At 46.1% G+C, this 18,670-nt stretch overlaps 1 protein-coding gene across 18 annotated transcripts in view; it reads left to right on the forward strand.

Annotated features, from left to right (window-relative positions):
• flncb (filamin C, gamma b (actin binding protein 280)) overlaps positions 1 to 18,670 on the forward strand; it is a 33,118-nt gene that overhangs the window by 3,476 nt on the left and 10,972 nt on the right. For 12 of the 18 annotated variants that reach the window (XR_013467345.1, XM_078100856.1, XM_078100858.1 and 9 more), the window contains exons 2-26: positions 2,498 to 2,746; positions 3,163 to 3,260; positions 3,694 to 3,844; positions 4,285 to 4,403; positions 4,481 to 4,558; positions 5,202 to 5,364; positions 5,456 to 5,656; positions 6,372 to 6,479; positions 9,387 to 9,524; positions 9,600 to 9,726; positions 10,151 to 10,287; positions 10,541 to 10,734; positions 10,824 to 10,937; positions 11,677 to 11,820; positions 12,749 to 12,872; positions 12,952 to 13,112; positions 13,194 to 13,284; positions 13,475 to 13,644; positions 13,738 to 13,855; positions 14,606 to 14,868; positions 15,096 to 15,693; positions 16,508 to 16,681; positions 17,208 to 17,370; positions 17,460 to 17,620; positions 17,701 to 17,868. Coding sequence is in view for 17 of the 18 variants with exons in the window: in XM_078100856.1 (XP_077956982.1) it covers positions 2,498 to 2,746; positions 3,163 to 3,260; positions 3,694 to 3,844; positions 4,285 to 4,403; positions 4,481 to 4,558; positions 5,202 to 5,364; positions 5,456 to 5,656; positions 6,372 to 6,479; positions 9,387 to 9,524; positions 9,600 to 9,726; positions 10,151 to 10,287; positions 10,541 to 10,734; positions 10,824 to 10,937; positions 11,677 to 11,820; positions 12,749 to 12,872; positions 12,952 to 13,112; positions 13,194 to 13,284; positions 13,475 to 13,644; positions 13,738 to 13,855; positions 14,606 to 14,868; positions 15,096 to 15,693; positions 16,508 to 16,681; positions 17,208 to 17,370; positions 17,460 to 17,620; positions 17,701 to 17,868 (4,212 nt within the window). In the remaining variant the exon portion in view is untranslated. The remainder of the gene's footprint in view (positions 1 to 2,497; positions 2,747 to 3,162; positions 3,261 to 3,693; positions 3,845 to 4,284; positions 4,404 to 4,480; positions 4,559 to 5,201; positions 5,365 to 5,455; positions 5,657 to 6,371; positions 6,480 to 9,386; positions 9,525 to 9,599; positions 9,727 to 10,150; positions 10,288 to 10,540; positions 10,735 to 10,823; positions 10,938 to 11,676; positions 11,821 to 12,748; positions 12,873 to 12,951; positions 13,113 to 13,193; positions 13,285 to 13,474; positions 13,645 to 13,737; positions 13,856 to 14,605; positions 14,869 to 15,095; positions 15,694 to 16,507; positions 16,682 to 17,207; positions 17,371 to 17,459; positions 17,621 to 17,700; positions 17,869 to 18,670) is intronic. The other 6 variants (XM_078100859.1, XM_078100866.1, XM_040175507.2 and 3 more) reach the window with 1 other exon arrangement.

The raw sequence follows: 18,670 nt of genomic DNA on the forward strand, positions 1-18,670 counted from the left end.
TGTTGCTATTTGCCACTTTCAGGGCATCTATGCTTTACTTAGATTGTTACAGAACAATAAGTTACATAATATCTAAGTACTTATGGATCAATAATCTCTGATCATAAAGAACGAACACACACTTTTACTCAGCTTATCAATAACTTGAAGAGATTTAAAAGGAAAATGTCCTCTACCTCCATGTTTCTGTCTCCGTCTTTGGCCCGCCCCCAAAGGCTTTCATTGGGTGACCCAAGACTGACCCCTCCCACCTGTAACCTAGTGATTGTCTGTATGCAAACTGACGCTTGAGTCTGAGCTCTGAGGATGTCATCATCAATCACAGCTGCTCTTTAATGCCAAAGAAAGGCGCTTCAATGCTTCCCTATGTAGCTCCTTTAGCATAGGAACCACTAGACCAGGGGGTCAAACTCATTTCAGGTTCGGGCCGACTTTGATGAATATTTATATATATATATAATGTTTTCTTGTGTCATCATTTCCCTGCAGAATTCCGTCTGAATGTGATTTGACACCGTTTCTAATTATAATCTTTGTCTCTGTGTTGGCAACCGGTGCTCTGTCTTTATGACGAAGGGACCTGTTGTTGTTGTTATTTCTCCATCATGTGTTCAGAAGGTGAGCTCATCAAAATGACTTTATGTTCAGCTAATAATTATATCATCACTAATGGTTTTATTAGATCATGATCTAAATCTACAGAAGATTCATTTAGAACAGTACAATGTTTGTTAGAAACTAGCAGAAGAAATAAATACTTCCATCTATATCAAAGTACTTCTGAACTCCAAATGACCTCTGGCAGTGGAAAACATCACGTGTTCTACCTGAATAAATAAAAGCTTCAGTAGAGATTTCAGCGTCGCTCCCAACACATCACTTCCTGTCCGAATAACACTGATATACTGAAGGAAAGTATGATGTCAGACACACACGCACACACACTAACTCCCTGCTTCATTGTCTGTTAAAGACCTGTCAATCAGCGTGTAGCCCCGCCCTAAAGCGTCCCCTGCTTTATGGTCTGTTTTACTCTAAATGGACCATCATTCACTAAATGAACATCATGCTGTGTTAGAACACTTGAAACTAGAGACTGAGACCATAAACTCATGTTTACAATGTTTACTGAGGGAATAAATCCAGAGAGAAGTAGAGTCATTTCCTCATAGACGTCTATGGGAGCAGAGGAGTCGCCCCCTGCTGGTCACTACAGAGAAGTAGTCATTTCCTCATAGACGTCTATGGGAGCAGAGGAGTCGCCCCCTGCTGGTCACTACAGAGAAGTAGAGTCATTTCCTCATAGACGTCTATGGGAGCAGAGGAGTCGCCCCCTGCTGGTCACTACAGAGAAGTAGAGTCATTTCCTCATAGACGTCTATGGGAGCAGAGGAGTCGCCCCCTGCTGGTCACTACAGAGAAGTAGAGTCATTTCCTCATAGACGTCTATGGGAGCAGAGGAGTCGCCCCCTGCTGGTCACTACAGAGAAGTAGAGTCATTTCCTCATAGACGTCTATGGGAGCAGAGGAGTCGCCCCCTGCTGGTCACTACAGAGAAGTAGAGTCATTTCCTCATAGACGTCTATGGGAGCAGAGGAGTCGCCCCCTGCTGGTCACTACAGAGAAGTAGAGTCATTTCCTCATAGACGTCTATGGGAGCAGAGGAGTCGCCCCCTGCTGGTCACTACAGAGAAGTAGAGTCATTTCCTCATAGACGTCTATGGGAGCAGAGGAGTCGCCCCCTGCTGGTCACTACAGAGAAGTAGTCATTTCCTCATAGACGTATATGGGAGCAGAGGAGACGCCCCCTGCTGGTCACTACAGAGAAGTAGAGTCATTTCCTCATAGACGTCTATGGGAGCAGAGGAGTGGCCCCCTGCTGGTCACTACACAGAATGCAGCTTTAATACATGACGCTCCGACTTAACACTGTTTAACGGGAGGTTTATTCATGAGATGAAGTTCCGTCAGAAGAATGTTAGATGAATACATTTCTTTGAATTATTGATCTTCGTCAGACTCTTAGACGATTTATAATCAACTGCATTTCCTAATTGAACCCTTTAAGGTTCCTAACAGGGTAACGAAAGCCTCTCATTTATCCGTTCAAAGCAGAGAAAAGGGGCGATGTAGTTCTGTCCAGCGCTTTGTTTTAGGTGTGTGCGTGTGTGTGTGTGTGTGCGTGTGTGTGTGTGTGTGTGCATGTGTTTCTAATTTAAAGTGACCTCATTCCTCAGATGACATCATCCTGAGCAGATCTCCCCTCGGCTGTTGAAGCGTCTTCCTGATGGCGGGAAGATTATAATGCGACGCAGTGAGCTTTTATTTTGGCGAGCAGACGTGACAGCAGATTACCGGCTTCTCATTGGCTGTTGGTTCTGTGTTTGATTACAATACAACCAGATGAGTTTGTGAAGCAAGCTGTTAGTAACCGTGGCAACAGCCTTTCCGAGTCATGACATGTTACAGAGAATTTAAACCACCCCCCGTCTCTCAGACTCCAAAGCCATCGTGGACGGGAACTTGAAGCTGATCCTGGGTCTGATCTGGACCCTGATTCTGCACTACTCCATCTCAATGCCCATGTGGGAGGACGAGGACGACGAGGACGCCAAGAAGCTGACCCCCAAGCAGCGCCTGCTGGGCTGGATCCAGAACAAGATGCCCCAGCTCCCCATCACCAACTTCCACCGGGACTGGAGGGACGGCAAGGCACTCGGGGCACTGGTGGACAACTGTGCTCCCGGTAGGTCCCCCATCGAGGACGATTGATCAACCATCAATTAGTCAGGGAGCAGGAGACACAATAATCATTGATTCATAAGAATAGAAGACACAATTGTCCTTAGTTAGTCCTAAAGCAGGAGACACAATAACTATTGAGTAATATGAGAATAGAAGACACAATCACTGATGAATAGGAGAATGTAAGACACATAAATCATTGATTAATTAGAGAATATAAGAGACATTAACTATTGATAAATCAGAATCATGAAGCATTGATTTAAGTTTAGAAGCAGACATTGAAGTGTGATAATAAGTAGTGGACATGTAATTGAATGGGTGTATATGTATTATATATATTACTTTTTTTCTTATCTAAATGAGGACTAATAATGATGATGATAATAATAAAAGTGTTTGTTGTGATGCCTTCAGGTCTGTGTCCTGACTGGGAAACGTGGGATCCCAGTCAGCCGGTGGAGAATGCCAGAGAGGCCATGCAGCAGGCTGATGACTGGCTCGGAGTTCCACAGGTAACGTCTACCTGTCACTGACCCTTTATCACCGGTGACACACTCACATAAGACACACCCACAAATGTGAGGTCACCAATTTACTCAAACTTTAATTATTTAGAAAACTAAATAATTCTCCCTACTCCTCAAACGTTGATGACAAGAATACACAGTACATTCAGATAACTGTTAACTTGGAAAAAACAGTGATTTTAGGTATCATTCCAAATGAGACCGTTTCGCTAACAAACCTCCAGTTTGTATGAACTAAATGGGGTTCATCAAGGCTCTGTCCTCACTTCTCTTCTATTCAAGAATATCAAGAGATGATGAAGAAAAAACAGCAGAACATATCTGAGCATCAACATGATAACATAATATTCAGAATAAACTAGCTCCATCGGTTGTCTCCTCACGTGTGCCCCCCCCCCCCCGGCCCGTGGTTCTGCAGGTCATTGCTCCAGAGGAGATTGTGGATCCCAACGTGGACGAACACTCGGTGATGACCTACCTGTCCCAGTTTCCCAAATCTAAGCTGAAGCCTGGTGCGCCATTGAGGGCCAAGACGCTGCACCCAAAGAGGGCCAAGGCCTACGGACCGGGTGAGGAACCCTTGGCCCCATGGTCCAGAATATTAGGGGACACGAGTCCGCCTCCACAAAGTCCCACGTCTGCACAATTTATTACTGGATGTTACGGTAGAGAAGATCAAAGAATAAATCCAAATAGGAATTGGTTGATTGTCATACATAATTGATTCATTGTTTTATGGGCTTTTCTCACAGAAACAATGGATTCATGAATTAAGAATTGCTTTCTGTAATTACTAGTTCAGTTGCTTTTCTGGAAAATGTAAATAGATTTGCATCATTTTAAGAAGCTAGAATAATAATTTTAGTTCAACCAAGTCCAGGGATGTGGGGGACTTGAACTCATTAAGTATCTGGTCTTCATCAGCCTTATTGGAACCAGTAGGTTCTACTCATGGTAAACTTGTTGGAATCAGCAGGTTCTTCTTTCAACCTCCTCTCATGTGTCTCAGGTCTGGAGCCTCAAGGGAACATGGTCCTTAAACCCGCTGAGTTCCTGGTGGAGACGGTCGAGGCCGGACTGGGTGAGGTCCTGGTCTACGTGGAGGATTCAGAGGGCCACACGGAGGAGGTGGGAACACGTCCTCTTTGGTAAACGCACACAAAGGGAAACGCAGTTGAGGGTTCTTTTGCTTCTCTGTCCATCAGGCCCGAGTGATCCCCAACAACGACCAGAGCCGAAGCTACTCGGTGTTGTACCTGCCTAAGGTGGAGGGGCTTCATAAAGTAGGTCTTCAAACATGGGACAAGACACTGTGATAAGAGAGGCTGGTCATGTGATGTGTGCAGGTAGTTCTCACTAGTCATGGAGTCACAAACCGGAAAGTTTGAGGTTCCTGATCCTGCTCCTGGCTTAGTTCCCAACCGAGAGAACATTGTTCTATTACTTGTATTTACTGCTTTACCGCGTGAAGAGTCCAAATGGTTGGTTCCCATGGAGGTTAGAAGATACATAGAAAGATATTAACATATTACTATTAATCGGAAGTCGTCGGGTTCTGGACCAGAATGAGTTTGTGACATTAAAGTAGTTTATTTATTTTCTTCTTATTTTAAGTTTCAATCAGTAAGATCTTTTTGAGTGTGAAGATTCCTCATATCCGACTTCATAAGAAACTCCCAAAAGCACCAGGTGGATATCACTGATAACTGATGGTCCTCTACTGTCTGGTGATTAGAGTTCTGCTCTGTTCCGAGAAGATCTGTGTGCAGTTATGTTCCACCCTGCAGTCTGCACACTGGGCTCCTCCGTTAAATGGGTCCTAAAGTGAACCGCTTCTTCTTCTACCACTTAATAGAATCGGTCTTAACCTTTCTCCAGAAGCACCGTGTCATTCCACCGAGGTAACGGAACCCAACTCGTCCCCAGGTGAAGGTGCTGTTTGCCGGGCAGAACATCGAGAGGAGTCCCTTCACTGTGAATGTCTCCAAGGCAATGGGCGACCCGAGTAGAGTCCAGGCCCGCGGACCGGGTCTTCAGCTGGCAGGAAACGTGGCCAACAAACCCACTTACTTTGATATCTACACAGCAGGTACGCATGAGTCCTCTTCTGCATCTTTTGTGACTCTCGGGCTCCATTTGTCTGATGAAAAAGGCCTCTTGTCCATCCGCCTCTCCTCTAGGGGCCGGCGCCGGAGACGTGGGCGTCGTGGTGGTGGACTCGAACGCCCGGAGGGACACGGTGGAGATTGTGCTGGAGAACAAAGGGGACAGTATTTTTCGTTGCACCTACGTACCTGTCCTGGAGGGACCTCACACCGTCTACGTGTCCTTTGCCAGGCACCAGATTCCCAGAAGCCCTTTCACCGTCCACATCTCAGAGGGTAGGGTTCATCACCCATCACCACTTGATATAAATTAATCCGGATCTTGTGTCTAAAATATCTGATTAAAAGACTGAAATGTAACGGCTGAGTTGGTCTCCAAGTGCAGTGGGATTGTTGGAGCTGGCTGAGTTTTACGTGAATGAAGCTGTGCCGTCTTGGTTTTAGGCCGCTGTGTTCGGTGCTCTGATAGTCTGCAGAACATGGACTTGGCTTTTCTTTAGTGTAAGACCTTGTCTGAAAGGACTTGGATTTGATTCAGGGCTTGAGATTCACTTGGGTTCTCTGCCCGTCTCAACCTGAGATGGAACCCTGACCTGAGACATGTCCATCTTTGACCCACGATCCATTTTTTGACAGACTTCAGACGATGAAACTGTCCTGACTCGGGTAACAACTCAACCTAGGACTAGGATCCCAGGATCTTACTGGCTCCATTCAGATCTTTGGACCTGGTTCTTGACCTCACAGTCTGGATTATGACTTGACTTGAAGGGTTATGACTTTACTCGCTGTCTTCACTTCAGACCAGATCTCGTTTGTCTTGAACTCCATTGGTGTTAGCGACTTTGGACTTGCCAAACCAGATTTGGTCCCATCTCTGCTTGCTGGTCTACGGGTCTGCTTGTCGACTGGCTGGCAGACTAGGGTTCTCTGCCCCCCCCCACCCCCCCCCCGTCTACATGTGTACCATCACTGTTGTTCCCTCCTTCAGTTTCACAGAGTGACCCCCCTCCCGGGTCTCCGGTGCAGATTATACCTCAACCCTCAGAAAAGACCAGGAGAGCCCCCCCTCCGACACCGCCCAAACCCAGACGACCAAGTTAGTACAGGCTGTGGTGGGGGGGTGTTTCTGCGCTCGCCTGGTTTGCTGGCCCTCTCCCAGGGTCTCCCAGCTTCACAGCATGCGCAGCACCTGCTTCTTCTTGTTCTTCTGCTTCTTTTTCTTCTTCTACAGAGAAGGAGTGAATCGTGATGAGGATTTCATACTTTTGATTATTCTCTGTGTGTTTTACATCTTCATCCATCACAATCGGATCAGGGACACACAAATTGTCCTTCAAAACGAAGCTCACGAGTTTAGTATGCAATAAATATTCAGTTATAGAGGGAGTGAGGGTTAGATAGATGGCTAGATAAATACAGATGATCGATACTGACAGTAGATAAATGGATGGATGGATGTATAGATAGACACAGTAGCTAGATGGATAGATGTATAGATAGATACAGTGGATAGATGGATGGATGGATAGATAGATACAGTGGATAGATGGATAGATGTATAGATAGATACAGTGGATAGATGGATGGCTGGATAGATAGACACAGTAGCTAGATGGATGGATGGATAGATAGATACAGTGGATAGATGGATGGATGGGTGGATAGATACAGTGGATAGATGGATGGCTGGATAGATAGATACAGTGGATAGATGGATGGATGGATGGGTGGATAGATGGATACAGTGGATAGATGGATGGATGGGTGGATAGATACAGTGGATAGATGGATGGCTGGATAGATAGATACAGTGGATAGATGGATGGCTGGATGGATGGATAGATGGATACAGTGGATAGATGGATGGATGGGTGGATAGATACAGTGGATAGATGGATGGATGGATAGATAGATACAGTGGATAGATGGATGGCTGGATGGGTGGATAGATACAGTGGATAGATGGATGGATGTATAGATAGATACAGTGGATAGATGGATGGATGTATAGATAGATACAGTGGATAGATGGATGGATGTATAGATAGATACAGTGGATAGATGGATGGATGGATAGATAGATACAGTGGATAGATGGATGGATGGGTGGATAGATACAGTGGATAGATGGATGGATGGATAGATAGATACAGTGGATAGATGGATGGCTGGATGGGTGGATAGATACAGTGGATAGATGGATGGATGTATAGATAGATACAGTGGATAGATGGATGGATGTATAGATAGATACAGTGGATAGATGGATGGATGTATAGATAGATACAGTGGATAGATGGATGGCTGTATAGATAGATACACTGGATAGTTGGATGGATGTATAGATAGATACAGTGGATGGATGGCTGGATGGGTGGATAGATACAGTGGATAGATGGATGGATGTATAGATAGATACACTGGATAGTTGGATGGATGTATAGATAGATACAGTGGATAGATGGATGGATGGGTGGATAGATACAGTGGATAGATGGATGGATGGGTGGATAGATGGATAGATAGATCCACAGTACATAGATGATAGATACAGTAGATCTGGCTTCTTGCTCTGTATATACAGAAAATGCAAAATGTAAATTTCTGCGTTCTAAACTTTAATAAAACAGCATTTATGGTCGTGGAGAAACACACTTATAATATAATTTGTTTGTTCCTCTCGACCGGCATATCTACTGTGGATATAATATAATTATAAGTTTAGAGATTAGAACATTAGAACATCATCATCAGATCTCAGTTTCCTATCCACACTTTTCTGCATTTTATTTTGCACAAAAAAGAGCTTTTTTCTGAATAATCTTCATAGTGAATCTGAGCATTTTAATACTGTTTTGTTTGATATATTTATATGTATTCATATTCATATATATGTATATTCCTATGTTCCCTTGTCTTCTCCTTCAGCCCCATCATAACTCTTTTCTTTTTGCTGCTTTCCCTTTCAGCTTCTCTTGGCGCCGATCAGCTGACTAACACATGAATTGTGTGTGTGTTTATTTTGTCTTCATATTCGACATCATTATTGTTGTTGTGACTAAGGACTTAGTCAGTTGCTTTATAAGTCCCCTCTTTGACTGTTAAGGAATCAATCTAGTTGAGTTGTATTTAGGACAGAAATCTCTAAAAGATTTTCAAATTTTCATATTCATTTAGCTATCTATTTAATAAGTGCTTATAAACGCAAGAAAAACAAGATAACAAACTTCTTTTACTCACTTCCTCAACTTTACATCTGAGAAAAAGTTGTGAAAACATGTGTAAAATTGTCAAAAACAATGATCTGTTTCAGCTAAAGAATATTAATTAGGTCAACAGATTCAAATGTTACATCCTGCATGAAATGAACACAAAACTGTAAACATTTGATATTTCCAAGGGAGAATTAAACCGGTTGGAACGTGTTGAACTACGACTCTTCCTGTTGTCCTTGTGCGCTTTGCTCTCAACTCAACTGTTTGAAGTCCCAACATGTCCCACATTTAGCAGGACCTTTACAAACTACTGTCTTCTAGGGACACAGTGGTGGTCCTCTGCAGGGTAGATGGTGAGATGGAAGTATCCTAGCAGCTAGCTCAGCCTGTTTGTCCCCCTTCTGTTTGACATGTGGAGGAGTTCCTCTGCACAGTTCTCTGCTGCTTTTCTTCCAATGCAAAAAGTTCTCTCCATCTTCAGCTGCCGTCTCGATCCAACTGACAGCAGCAAGCGGCGGTTTGGTTTCCGGGGGTCAACCACATCAGCCACACTAATCGCATAGATTAACCTGTTAACTTTGACCCCCGTAGTAATAATTGAATAAATCAAGAGCAGGATTTAGGTTTTTGTACTTTTTGGAGAAAAATGAATAATGAATGTGCACAAGATTCGTAACTTGTGGTTTCTGATTAGTTACCATGGTCATAGTTGTGTTTTAGTGTAATCAATGTGTGCTTCACGATCACCCTGACGTCACCTGTCCCCCGCTTGTGATTTGTATTCGCAGCCTGCAACCCGAACGCCTGCCGGGCAACGGGCCGAGGTCTACAGCCGAAGGGCCTGAGGGTGAAGGAGGTGGCCGACTTCAAGGTCCACACCAAAGGAGCCGGCAGCGGAGAGCTCTGCGTCTCTGTGAAGGGACCAAGTGAGACCACACGACCTCTACTTTGACATTGCTCCGTCACTCAGAGTGGCACTGATGTCTCTGTTCTGATCACAGAGGGCCTGGAGGAACCCGTGAAGGTTGTGGAGGTAAACAACGGGACCTTCGAGTGCAACTATTACCCCGTCCTGACGGGGAAGTACGAAGTGACCATTGCTTGGGGAGGACACGCCGTCCCACGAAGGTGAGACGGTCAACTGATCTGATGGTTGTCACACCGGGGGGAGTTCCTCCAGGACGGAGAACCAAACCCATCACATGGAACCATGTCCTCTTTGTTTTTCCTGTCCTTTGACCTCCTTCACAACTAAATATTGTCGTGTTAGCACAGAAGTATAATGGACTCCAGATGCTCCGACAAAGATAGTTGGATAAAGATGTAAAACAAGTTTAACATAAAAAAACATGGTCTTATCAAGAATTTCTATAAGCTGCAAATGAAGTACGTTTTCTCTTAGTCTAGATAAGCTTCTCTGTGCGAACTTCCTGTTGTTTTGTTGTAATTATTGTATATTTATATTCCAGTACTTTCAGTTTAACCGTTTGAATGTAGCATAAGGATATGTTTATTTATTTCAGTCCTTCTGTATGGGATCGTGTGTTTTCAGCCCGTTTGAGGTCCAGGTGAGCGAGGAGGCGGGCTCTCAGAAGGTGAGGGCCTGGGGTCCAGGTCTGGAGACCGGTGTGGTGGGGAAGAGCGCCGACTTTGTGGTGGAGGCCATTGGCACGGAGGTGGGAACGCTTGGTACGTCGGCAACAACACAAAGGAACAATGAGAAACGGTCACATGCCACTCGACATGACTGACAGGTGGTTGGGGAGGGGCCTGAAAAAAGGGGCTGGTCCAGAGACATAAACACATAAAGAATGTCAACAACTAGGGGTTGGATTCCAAAATGTATGATTAACATTCACAACAGCAAAAGATGTTGATGTAAATATATCTAAATATGCAGAATAGGTGAAGCGCTCAAACCCCCACCTCTCCCCGGCCGCAGGTTTCTCCATCGAGGGGCCGTCCCAGGCCAAGATTGAGTGCGACGACAAAGGAGACGGATCATGTGACGTCCGCTACTGGCCAACGGAGGCGGGCGACTACGCGGTGCACGTGATCTGTGACGATGAGGACATCAAGGACAGCCCCTTCATGGCCTGCGTTCTCCCAGCCGCCAGCGACCTCCTCCCAGAGAAAGTGAGATCAGATCCTCAGATGAGTCTCAGATTCTTTCAGAAGGTTTTTACCGCCTCACCTGATGTATTGTTGTCGCATGTCGTCCTCAGGTGAGGTGCTACGGTCCAGGTCTGGAGCCGTTCGGCTGCATCGTCAACAAACCCGTCGACTTCACCATCGACACCCGGGGAGCCGGCCGAGGGGAGCTGAAGCTCTACGCCCAGGTGAGCGGGTCACAAGGAAAGCCTGATTGATGCTTCTGCCTTTCCAGAGCGACGCAGACGCAAGCCCCCCTTGCGTGTCCCTTGCGTCGCTTTTCACACCTCCTTGCGTCCTTGCGTGTGTCGACACATTTTTCTAGGCTTGCGTCGCTTGGGTCGAAAGCGACGCAAGCGACGCAGCCTCCTGCAGCACCAGGCTGCGATCGGTCCGCTAACTACGTCCTTTACGGAGTCTCACGTCTCCGCTTTCATAGCCCGATACCGCCATTATTAAAACAATGAATGTTTACGAGAGAACGGATCAGATTGAAGAACTTTTGTCGGAAGAAATGCGTAAATATGAGCGCTTCTACAAGCCGCCATTGGCGGGTTTAGAAGCGGGTTGGATTCACGGAGGGAGATCGCCGCAGACGGCGGTTTGCCGGTCGTGGAGGAAAATACGGGACAAATGTGTCCTTGATGAAAAGCAGCAGTGTGGATGCACGGGGCAATAAAGTCTATGATAAATAAATAAACAAACAAATAAATAGACGTGACTCTCCAGGTCGTCTTCAACAAAACACGTGACTCCACCTGTTGTTCTGGAGGTGAATCGCTCTGCAACACACGCAAGACTTTACAACCAGGAAGTGAAACCAGTGCGTCAACGCAACGACGCGGATGGAGACGCCGGCCTTAAAAGTACTCTGTCTGCGCTTCTGATTTTTTGATGATCTCATATCAGTGTGTTGTCTCCTCTTAGGATGCAGAAGGTTTCCCCATCAATGTCCAGATCACAGAAAAGGGAGACAGCAGCTTCTTCTGCGTCTACGTTCCCACCAAACCCATCAAGCACACAGTCATCATCACCTGGGGGGACATCAACGCGCCAAGCAGCCCCTTCAGGGTAAATTGCCGCTCGCTTCAGGGCCGACGGGCCAATCTAATAACTAATCTAATAATTATAATGATATAATTTTATATAATATAAAATAACTTTTCTTTGTTTCATGGTTTAAATCAACCACTGGGCCTTTTGGTAGCGGGCTGCATCTGACTTTTTTCTCAAAGGAAGACGAGCAGCACATGTTCACCAACACATATGAGGACTTCAAGGCCATAATATGTATATTTGAATCTGTGTATAGACGGATGTGTATATTATTTATAATCAGAAATTTGATCAAGCAGTGAAACATGGAACATCAGAATGCAAAACAAACTTTACGAAGATGCAGCGGCTTTTCCAATGTTCACCGCATCGCCGACACTGTACCAAAATGTACAGTGTGAGAACCATTCAGTTGCTCGGCTGCAGCGTGTGGTGTTCATCTCATAACGTTACGGCTCCAGAAGATCTTCTTGTAAATGAAACATCGATGCCGCTCGTACAGAAAGTCATCGTGATGTCATAACAGATATTTGTGAGAACTCCCGTGGTATAAAACGTGAATCTAACTGATGTCGCTCCTTCATCAATGAAGAAGAGAGCTGCCCTTTGTTCCGGGGGAGTGATGAACTAATCCAGCAGCTTAAATGAACCTGCGCCGGAGCAGGTTCCAGTTTATGGATATGCTGTTATAATGATTTTGCCAAAGTTGCTTCGCGGAACCAAAAAGCCTGATACGTCATCTTATCCCGAAAATGATCCGGCTAACTCCGTTAGCCATATACGAGGAACAGGGCCCAGCCCTCCTTTCAGGCCTTCCTAAGAAGAACAAATGAATGATGTGAAGAGACAAACGATGAAGGATGAGAGCTAGAATACAGGGAGTAGTGAGTAGTAAGTTGGAAGGAGGGCGTTCAGCTGGTCTAAATGTTTTCCTGTGAACCAGGTGATGATCGGAGAAGGCAGCCACCCAGAAAAGGTGAAGGTATATGGTCCTGGCGTGGAAAAGACAGGACTGAAGGCCAATGAGCCCACGTACTTCACTGTGGACTGCAGCGAGGCCGGACAGGGTGGGTTCATGTCCCTGATTCCTTCTCGTTTTACCTCACTTGTTGCTCCTGAAGTTGACCTGAACGTTGTTGCCCTCAGGCGACGTCAGCATCGGGATCAAGTGCGCTCCGGGCGTGGTCGGCCCCGTGGAGGCTGACATTGACTTTGACATCATCAAGAACGACAACGACACGTTCACAGTGAAGTACACGCCCCCAGGCCCCGGCCAGTACACCATCATGGTGCTGTTTGCCGATCAGGTGAGTGACACAGGACCCCCGAGCCTTTTCACTTTGACTCAAGACAGGGATACTAACCTCTGGTTTTCAATGCCTTGGCAGGAAATCCCCATCAGCCCTTTCAGAATAAAGGTGGATCCGTCCCACGATGCAGCTAAAGTCACAGCAGAAGGGCCTGGACTCCTCAGGACAGGTGAGCCAGCTTCAGGTGCAATTGTGTGTTCGTAGATACAGAAAATACGATGTAGAGTGGACCAACAACATCAGTTTGTGCGCCGGACTCAGTGGACAACAGATGTGTTCACCTCTTTACTCAGTCTTTACTAAAGTGAAAATAGTTCTGAATACATTAAAAAACCTTAATTTCTTTATTCCCCTTGTAGGAGTTGAAGTGGGGAAACCGACCCACTTCACCATTTACACGAAGGGAGCCGGCAAAGCCAAACCCAAGGTTTGTTTCACCAGGGCGGCAAAGGGGGAAGCTGTCAGAGACTTCGAGATTATCGACAACCACGACTACTCGTACACCGTCCGCTACACTGCCGTGCAGCAGGTGAGGACCTACGGCTCGGTGTTTGGTCTCGTTGGGTCTGCGGTCCAACCCGCAATCCTGAGCTCACCTCGGTCTGTCTCTCTCCGTCCACAGGGCATCACCTCCGTCACCGTGTGTCATGGGGGAGACCCCATCCCCAAAAGCCCCTTCGACATCAGCGTGGCCCCCCCGCTGGACCTCAGCAGGGTTAAGGTTCAGGGTCTGAACAACAGTGAGTAGGTCCAAACCGTTACTAAGAGCTGAGGACTGGTTCACGGTCAGTTCTTAGGTCGCTCTCTGTACTTAATCCCTTGATTAATTGACCCTGAACTCATCGCTTTGTTGTTTCATATCCCTCCTCTCAGATATTTGGTGTTCTCAACAGTATTAACAGATAACAGACAGCCCATGAATGAGCACAGATAGTTTTATATTTAGACAATAAAAACTGTCCTGATTCTTTAACCAGTTCAACCAGTGGTTCAACTGTCCAACTTGTATCATATGGCGACATGAAGACAATATTTTGTAACCAGTGATTTCACATATGGCTGAACAATATATGAAGTGTAAATGTGTGGAGCATTAGGTAGAATGGGCTTTAGTTTAGATTCTTGAGGTTCCCATATGGGAGACTAACCGAGCAGAACCAACTTCCAACAGGAATATTGCGTACTCATCACAAACAAATATATAATGCTTCACTCCGTTCGAAACATTAGAGTAAAGATACAAAGCTAAAGCCAGATTTCAGGTGAATCTCAAAATTCTAATTTGTTATATTGATTTATTTCTTCACCCGTAAGATTTAAACTAATTTTCACATATCAAAACCCTCACAGAGGTTCTCTATCTAGCCAGACAGATCGTCGTTATTACACTATTTTGGTCATTCCACTTTCGGAGCATAGGTCAAAAAACAGACCTGGTTTGGCCTATACCCTGTTGGTTTTACACCTTCTCTCTGTGTCTGATCACCAAGAGGTGGACGTTGGGAAGGATGAGGAGTTCACCATTGTCACCAGAGACGTCGGAGGTCAGGGAAGACTGGAGGTGAAGATCACCTCTCCGTCCCAGCAGGCAATCCCCTGTAAGCTGGAGCCGAGCCTGGCTGGAGAGGTGCACACGGTGAAGTACATCCTCCCTGAGGAGGGGCAGTACAGAGTGGACATCAGCTACGACGAGAATCCGGTACCGGGGAGCCCGTTCAGCGTGGAGGGCATCATGCCGCCAGACCCCTCCAAGGTGAGATAGTTCTTCAGAATTGTACTAAGATAGGATATCATCATATAATACTGTTCTTAGTGAACCGCTCTAGAACATCTCTAAGACCTGGGAAACCTTTTTTGATCTTGGTAAGCAACTCTAGGACCAGATAAATCTTTGTCCCGGTAATTAGATCTACAGAGTCAAAGGTTCGTCCATGTTTCTAGCTCCAAACCTTAGGAACTGTTGGCCCGTTCCCTCCCCAGGTCCGGGCCTACGGTCCAGGTCTTCAGGGCGGCGTCGTGGGTAAACCGGCCCACTTTGCCATCGACACCAAAGGAGCGGGCACCGGTGGTCTGGGCCTGACAGTAGAGGGGCCTTGCGAGGCCAAGATCGAGTGCCAGGACAACGGCGACGGATCCTGCTCCGTGTCCTACCTGCCCACCGAGCCCAGCGAGTATGCCATCAACATCCTGTTTGCAGACCGGCACGTCCCCGGCTCGCCATTCAAGGCTGCGGTCCAGTCGGCGTTTGATCCTAGCAAGGTGACGGCCAGTGGGCCCGGTCTGGAGCGGGGTAAGGTCTACGAAGACGGGTGCTTCACGGTGGACTGCACTGAAGCCGGGAGCGCGGAACTCACCGTGGAGATCATCTCAGACTCCGGAGCGGAGGCGGAAGTCCATGTCCAGAACAACAATGACGGGACCTACTCAGTCACCTACATCCCGCAGGTCCACGGCATGTACACCGTCACTGTCAAGTACGGAGGACTCACAGTGCACAAGTTCCCTGCCAGACTCCAGGTGGACCCGGCCGTGGACACCAGCGGGGTGAAGGTCCACGGTCCTGGTGTGGAACCCAGAGGTGAGGCTGGTGAAGGTTCTTATTCTTCTCAATGGTTCAAATAAACTTATATCCAAGTCCTTTATGAGTTAATTTACTTGATTACATTATCTTCAGGTTGATTATGAAATTACAATCTTGTTAACAAATAATACAAATCTTGATTATACTAATATAGTTCATTCAGCAGTTTGATTGGGAAGCTGGAGATAAATTGATTTGTACATTCATGTTCAAAGCTCTCGATTATATTATGTAAGTAGATTTAATGTTAATGTTCATTAAATGTCTTTTGGTCTATGGATTATGAGTTATTGAAGCAGATTGTGGGTGCAAAACATTACGTTACATTACAGGTCATTTAGCTGACGCTTTTATCCAAAGCGACTTACATTACATTCCTGCCCAGGGAGCAATTAGAGGACAGGTGTCTTGCTCAGGGACACTTCGACATGGTACATGGGACAGCCGGGACTCAAACCACCAATCTTGCAGTTCCCAATGCACCCGCTCTATCCCTGCGCCACGACGACAAACATGGAAAAACTGATACAAAACCACACACTACTTTTACATCTATGTCTTCTCCGATCACTTTTAATGTTCAACATGGTTTATCAACTTAGTTAGTTTTGTTAATAAAGTTATGAGAGATCAGGCTTAACAGCAGGTTGTTTCTCCAAAATCCATCTACAAGTTGAACACTATCAACATTTACTTCTTCATGTGATTTGGATCAATGCAATGAACTTCAATGCGTTGCTGGTGCATGAAGTCTCAGAGGGATACAACCATGTCTCGGATGCTGAAATGATGGCTTGTTGGTCCTTTGCAGGCGTTCTGAGGGAAGTCACCACTCACTTCCTGGTGGACGCCCGGGCGCACCACAAGAGCGGCGGCAGCCGGGTCAAAGCCGCCATCTCCAACCCGTCGGGCATCAACACAGATGCCTACGTCACCGACAAGGGGGACGGCACCTACCGGGTGGAGTACACTCCATACGAGGACGGTGAGGCGCCAACGGATGTTGGTATCAATAGCTGCAGTCCGTCTTTCGCAGCAGTTGATTTTCCACTGATTATAATGTGAGACACACTGGATCCCAGTGCATTGTGGGACAGAAATACTCTTCACTGTAGAGTCTTCAGTCAGACTCATCTTAACTTAATGAACTTGTCGGTTTGTATCTGATCACTTGATGGTCAGGGTTTCATGAGTTAAAGCTGCATTTTCTGTAGTGACCACCGGGGAACGACTCCTCTGCTACTGTAGAAGTCTGTGAGAAAATGACTCCTCTCTGGACTTATTCCCTTAGTGAATATTGTTCAAGTTCATACTCTAGCTGATCCCAGAAATCTCTAATCTACATGACTCTGCTGGATACCAGGTCAAGACATGACATGTAGCTAAAGTCCTCAGAAGTGAGGATCAAATCACAGTGTTCACAATCTCATGTTTTGATCACGATGATTTGCTTCATTTAGATCAAACCAGCTGATTATTGTTTCCATGCTGTCTGACTCGTCGCTCTGCAGGTCCACACCTGATTGAGATTTTGTTCGATGATGTCTCGGTGCCGAAGAGTCCGTTCAGGGTTTTGGTGGCGGAGGGTTGTGACCCCAGTCGGGTCCGAGCCTACGGTCAAGGTCTGGAAGAAGGTCTGGTTAACAAACCAAACCGCTTCACCGTGGAGACCAGGTGATTTTACTCGGGCTCTTAACCCATCAGACAGTTCTGAATATCTTCAGACCTTTGCCTTTAACTCCATTCAAACATCCCTCACTCAGAGGTGCTGGCACCGGAGGTCTCGGGCTGGCCATTGAAGGTCCGTCTGAGGCGAAGATGTCCTGTAAGGACAACAAAGATGGAAGCTGCAGTGTGGAGTACATCCCCTTTACCCCCGGAGACTACGACGTCAACATCACCTTTGGAGGCCTTCCTATTCCAGGTGACAGTCCAAACCGGGACTCCGGGGGGGTTCTGGTCACGTCCGGTTCTGACGATGACTCATAACTCTTTGTGTTGCAGGAAGCCCATTCCGGGTGCCAGTGCGAGAGCTGGTGGATCCCAGTAAAGTGAAGTGCACGGGTCCCGGACTGGGAAGTGGAGTCCGAGCCCACGTGCCTCAGACCTTCACGGTGGACTGCAGTAGGGCCGGGGTGGCCCCCCTGGAAGTCCAGCTGTACGGGCCCACAGGTGAAGACATTCTTGTCTTCTTGCACCTTCTGGGTTTGGTTTGACAAATATGAATTCATCAGAAGTCGGTAATTTGCTTTTTCCAAACGTGGGTCCAGATGTATATTATTTATTTTTCTTCTTTTCCTTCTTCATTTATTTGCTCTTGTTCTTCAAGGTATAACAGGTTTTCTAGCTTAAGTCTGAAAGCCTTAGGCCCAATCCCAGTGCCCCCCTGACCTCTGACCCCTCAGGGGCTCACTGAGTTCACCTGGTCAATGACGGCTTTAAAAGGTGTAAATATGAAGGGGCCACACTTGTCACGTCACCATGACCTCACAAATAGGATTTACAATTGAGGGAATTATTCCATACTTTTTACTCTCTGATTTGAACGTCTTTAGGCTTTTACGTTATAGCATGAGAGGTCTGTTTAAATAATTGTTTGTTTGTATGTTTTTTGCCCGAATTGCTTCAATGCAGAATATTTAATATTTTCTGAATGAATTAGTAAATATCCTTATATCATGTGTTTTAAATGAATACATTTTAATATCACAGTCTGATCACACGTGTACGGAGAGTCCTATGTGTATATCTTTTTTAACATCTCCATACTTTCACTAGTTGTCACGTTTTTAAGATCACATTGCAATGACTGGTGGGTAATTCCCCACAATCCCTCAGGTTCATAAAGGGCTTCAAATGTTTGAGAGCCTCAAACACTCAACTATTAGGAAATGGAACAGAACTTAACCCTCACAGAGTTAGCAAGGTCTGTTACTCTCTAAGGGGATGCAGGATTTGGGCCTAAATGGAGTGA

This window comes from Gasterosteus aculeatus, chromosome 4 (genome assembly GCF_964276395.1).
Source record: "Gasterosteus aculeatus chromosome 4, fGasAcu3.hap1.1, whole genome shotgun sequence".
Classification (NCBI taxonomy): Eukaryota; Metazoa; Chordata; class Actinopteri; order Perciformes; family Gasterosteidae; genus Gasterosteus; species Gasterosteus aculeatus.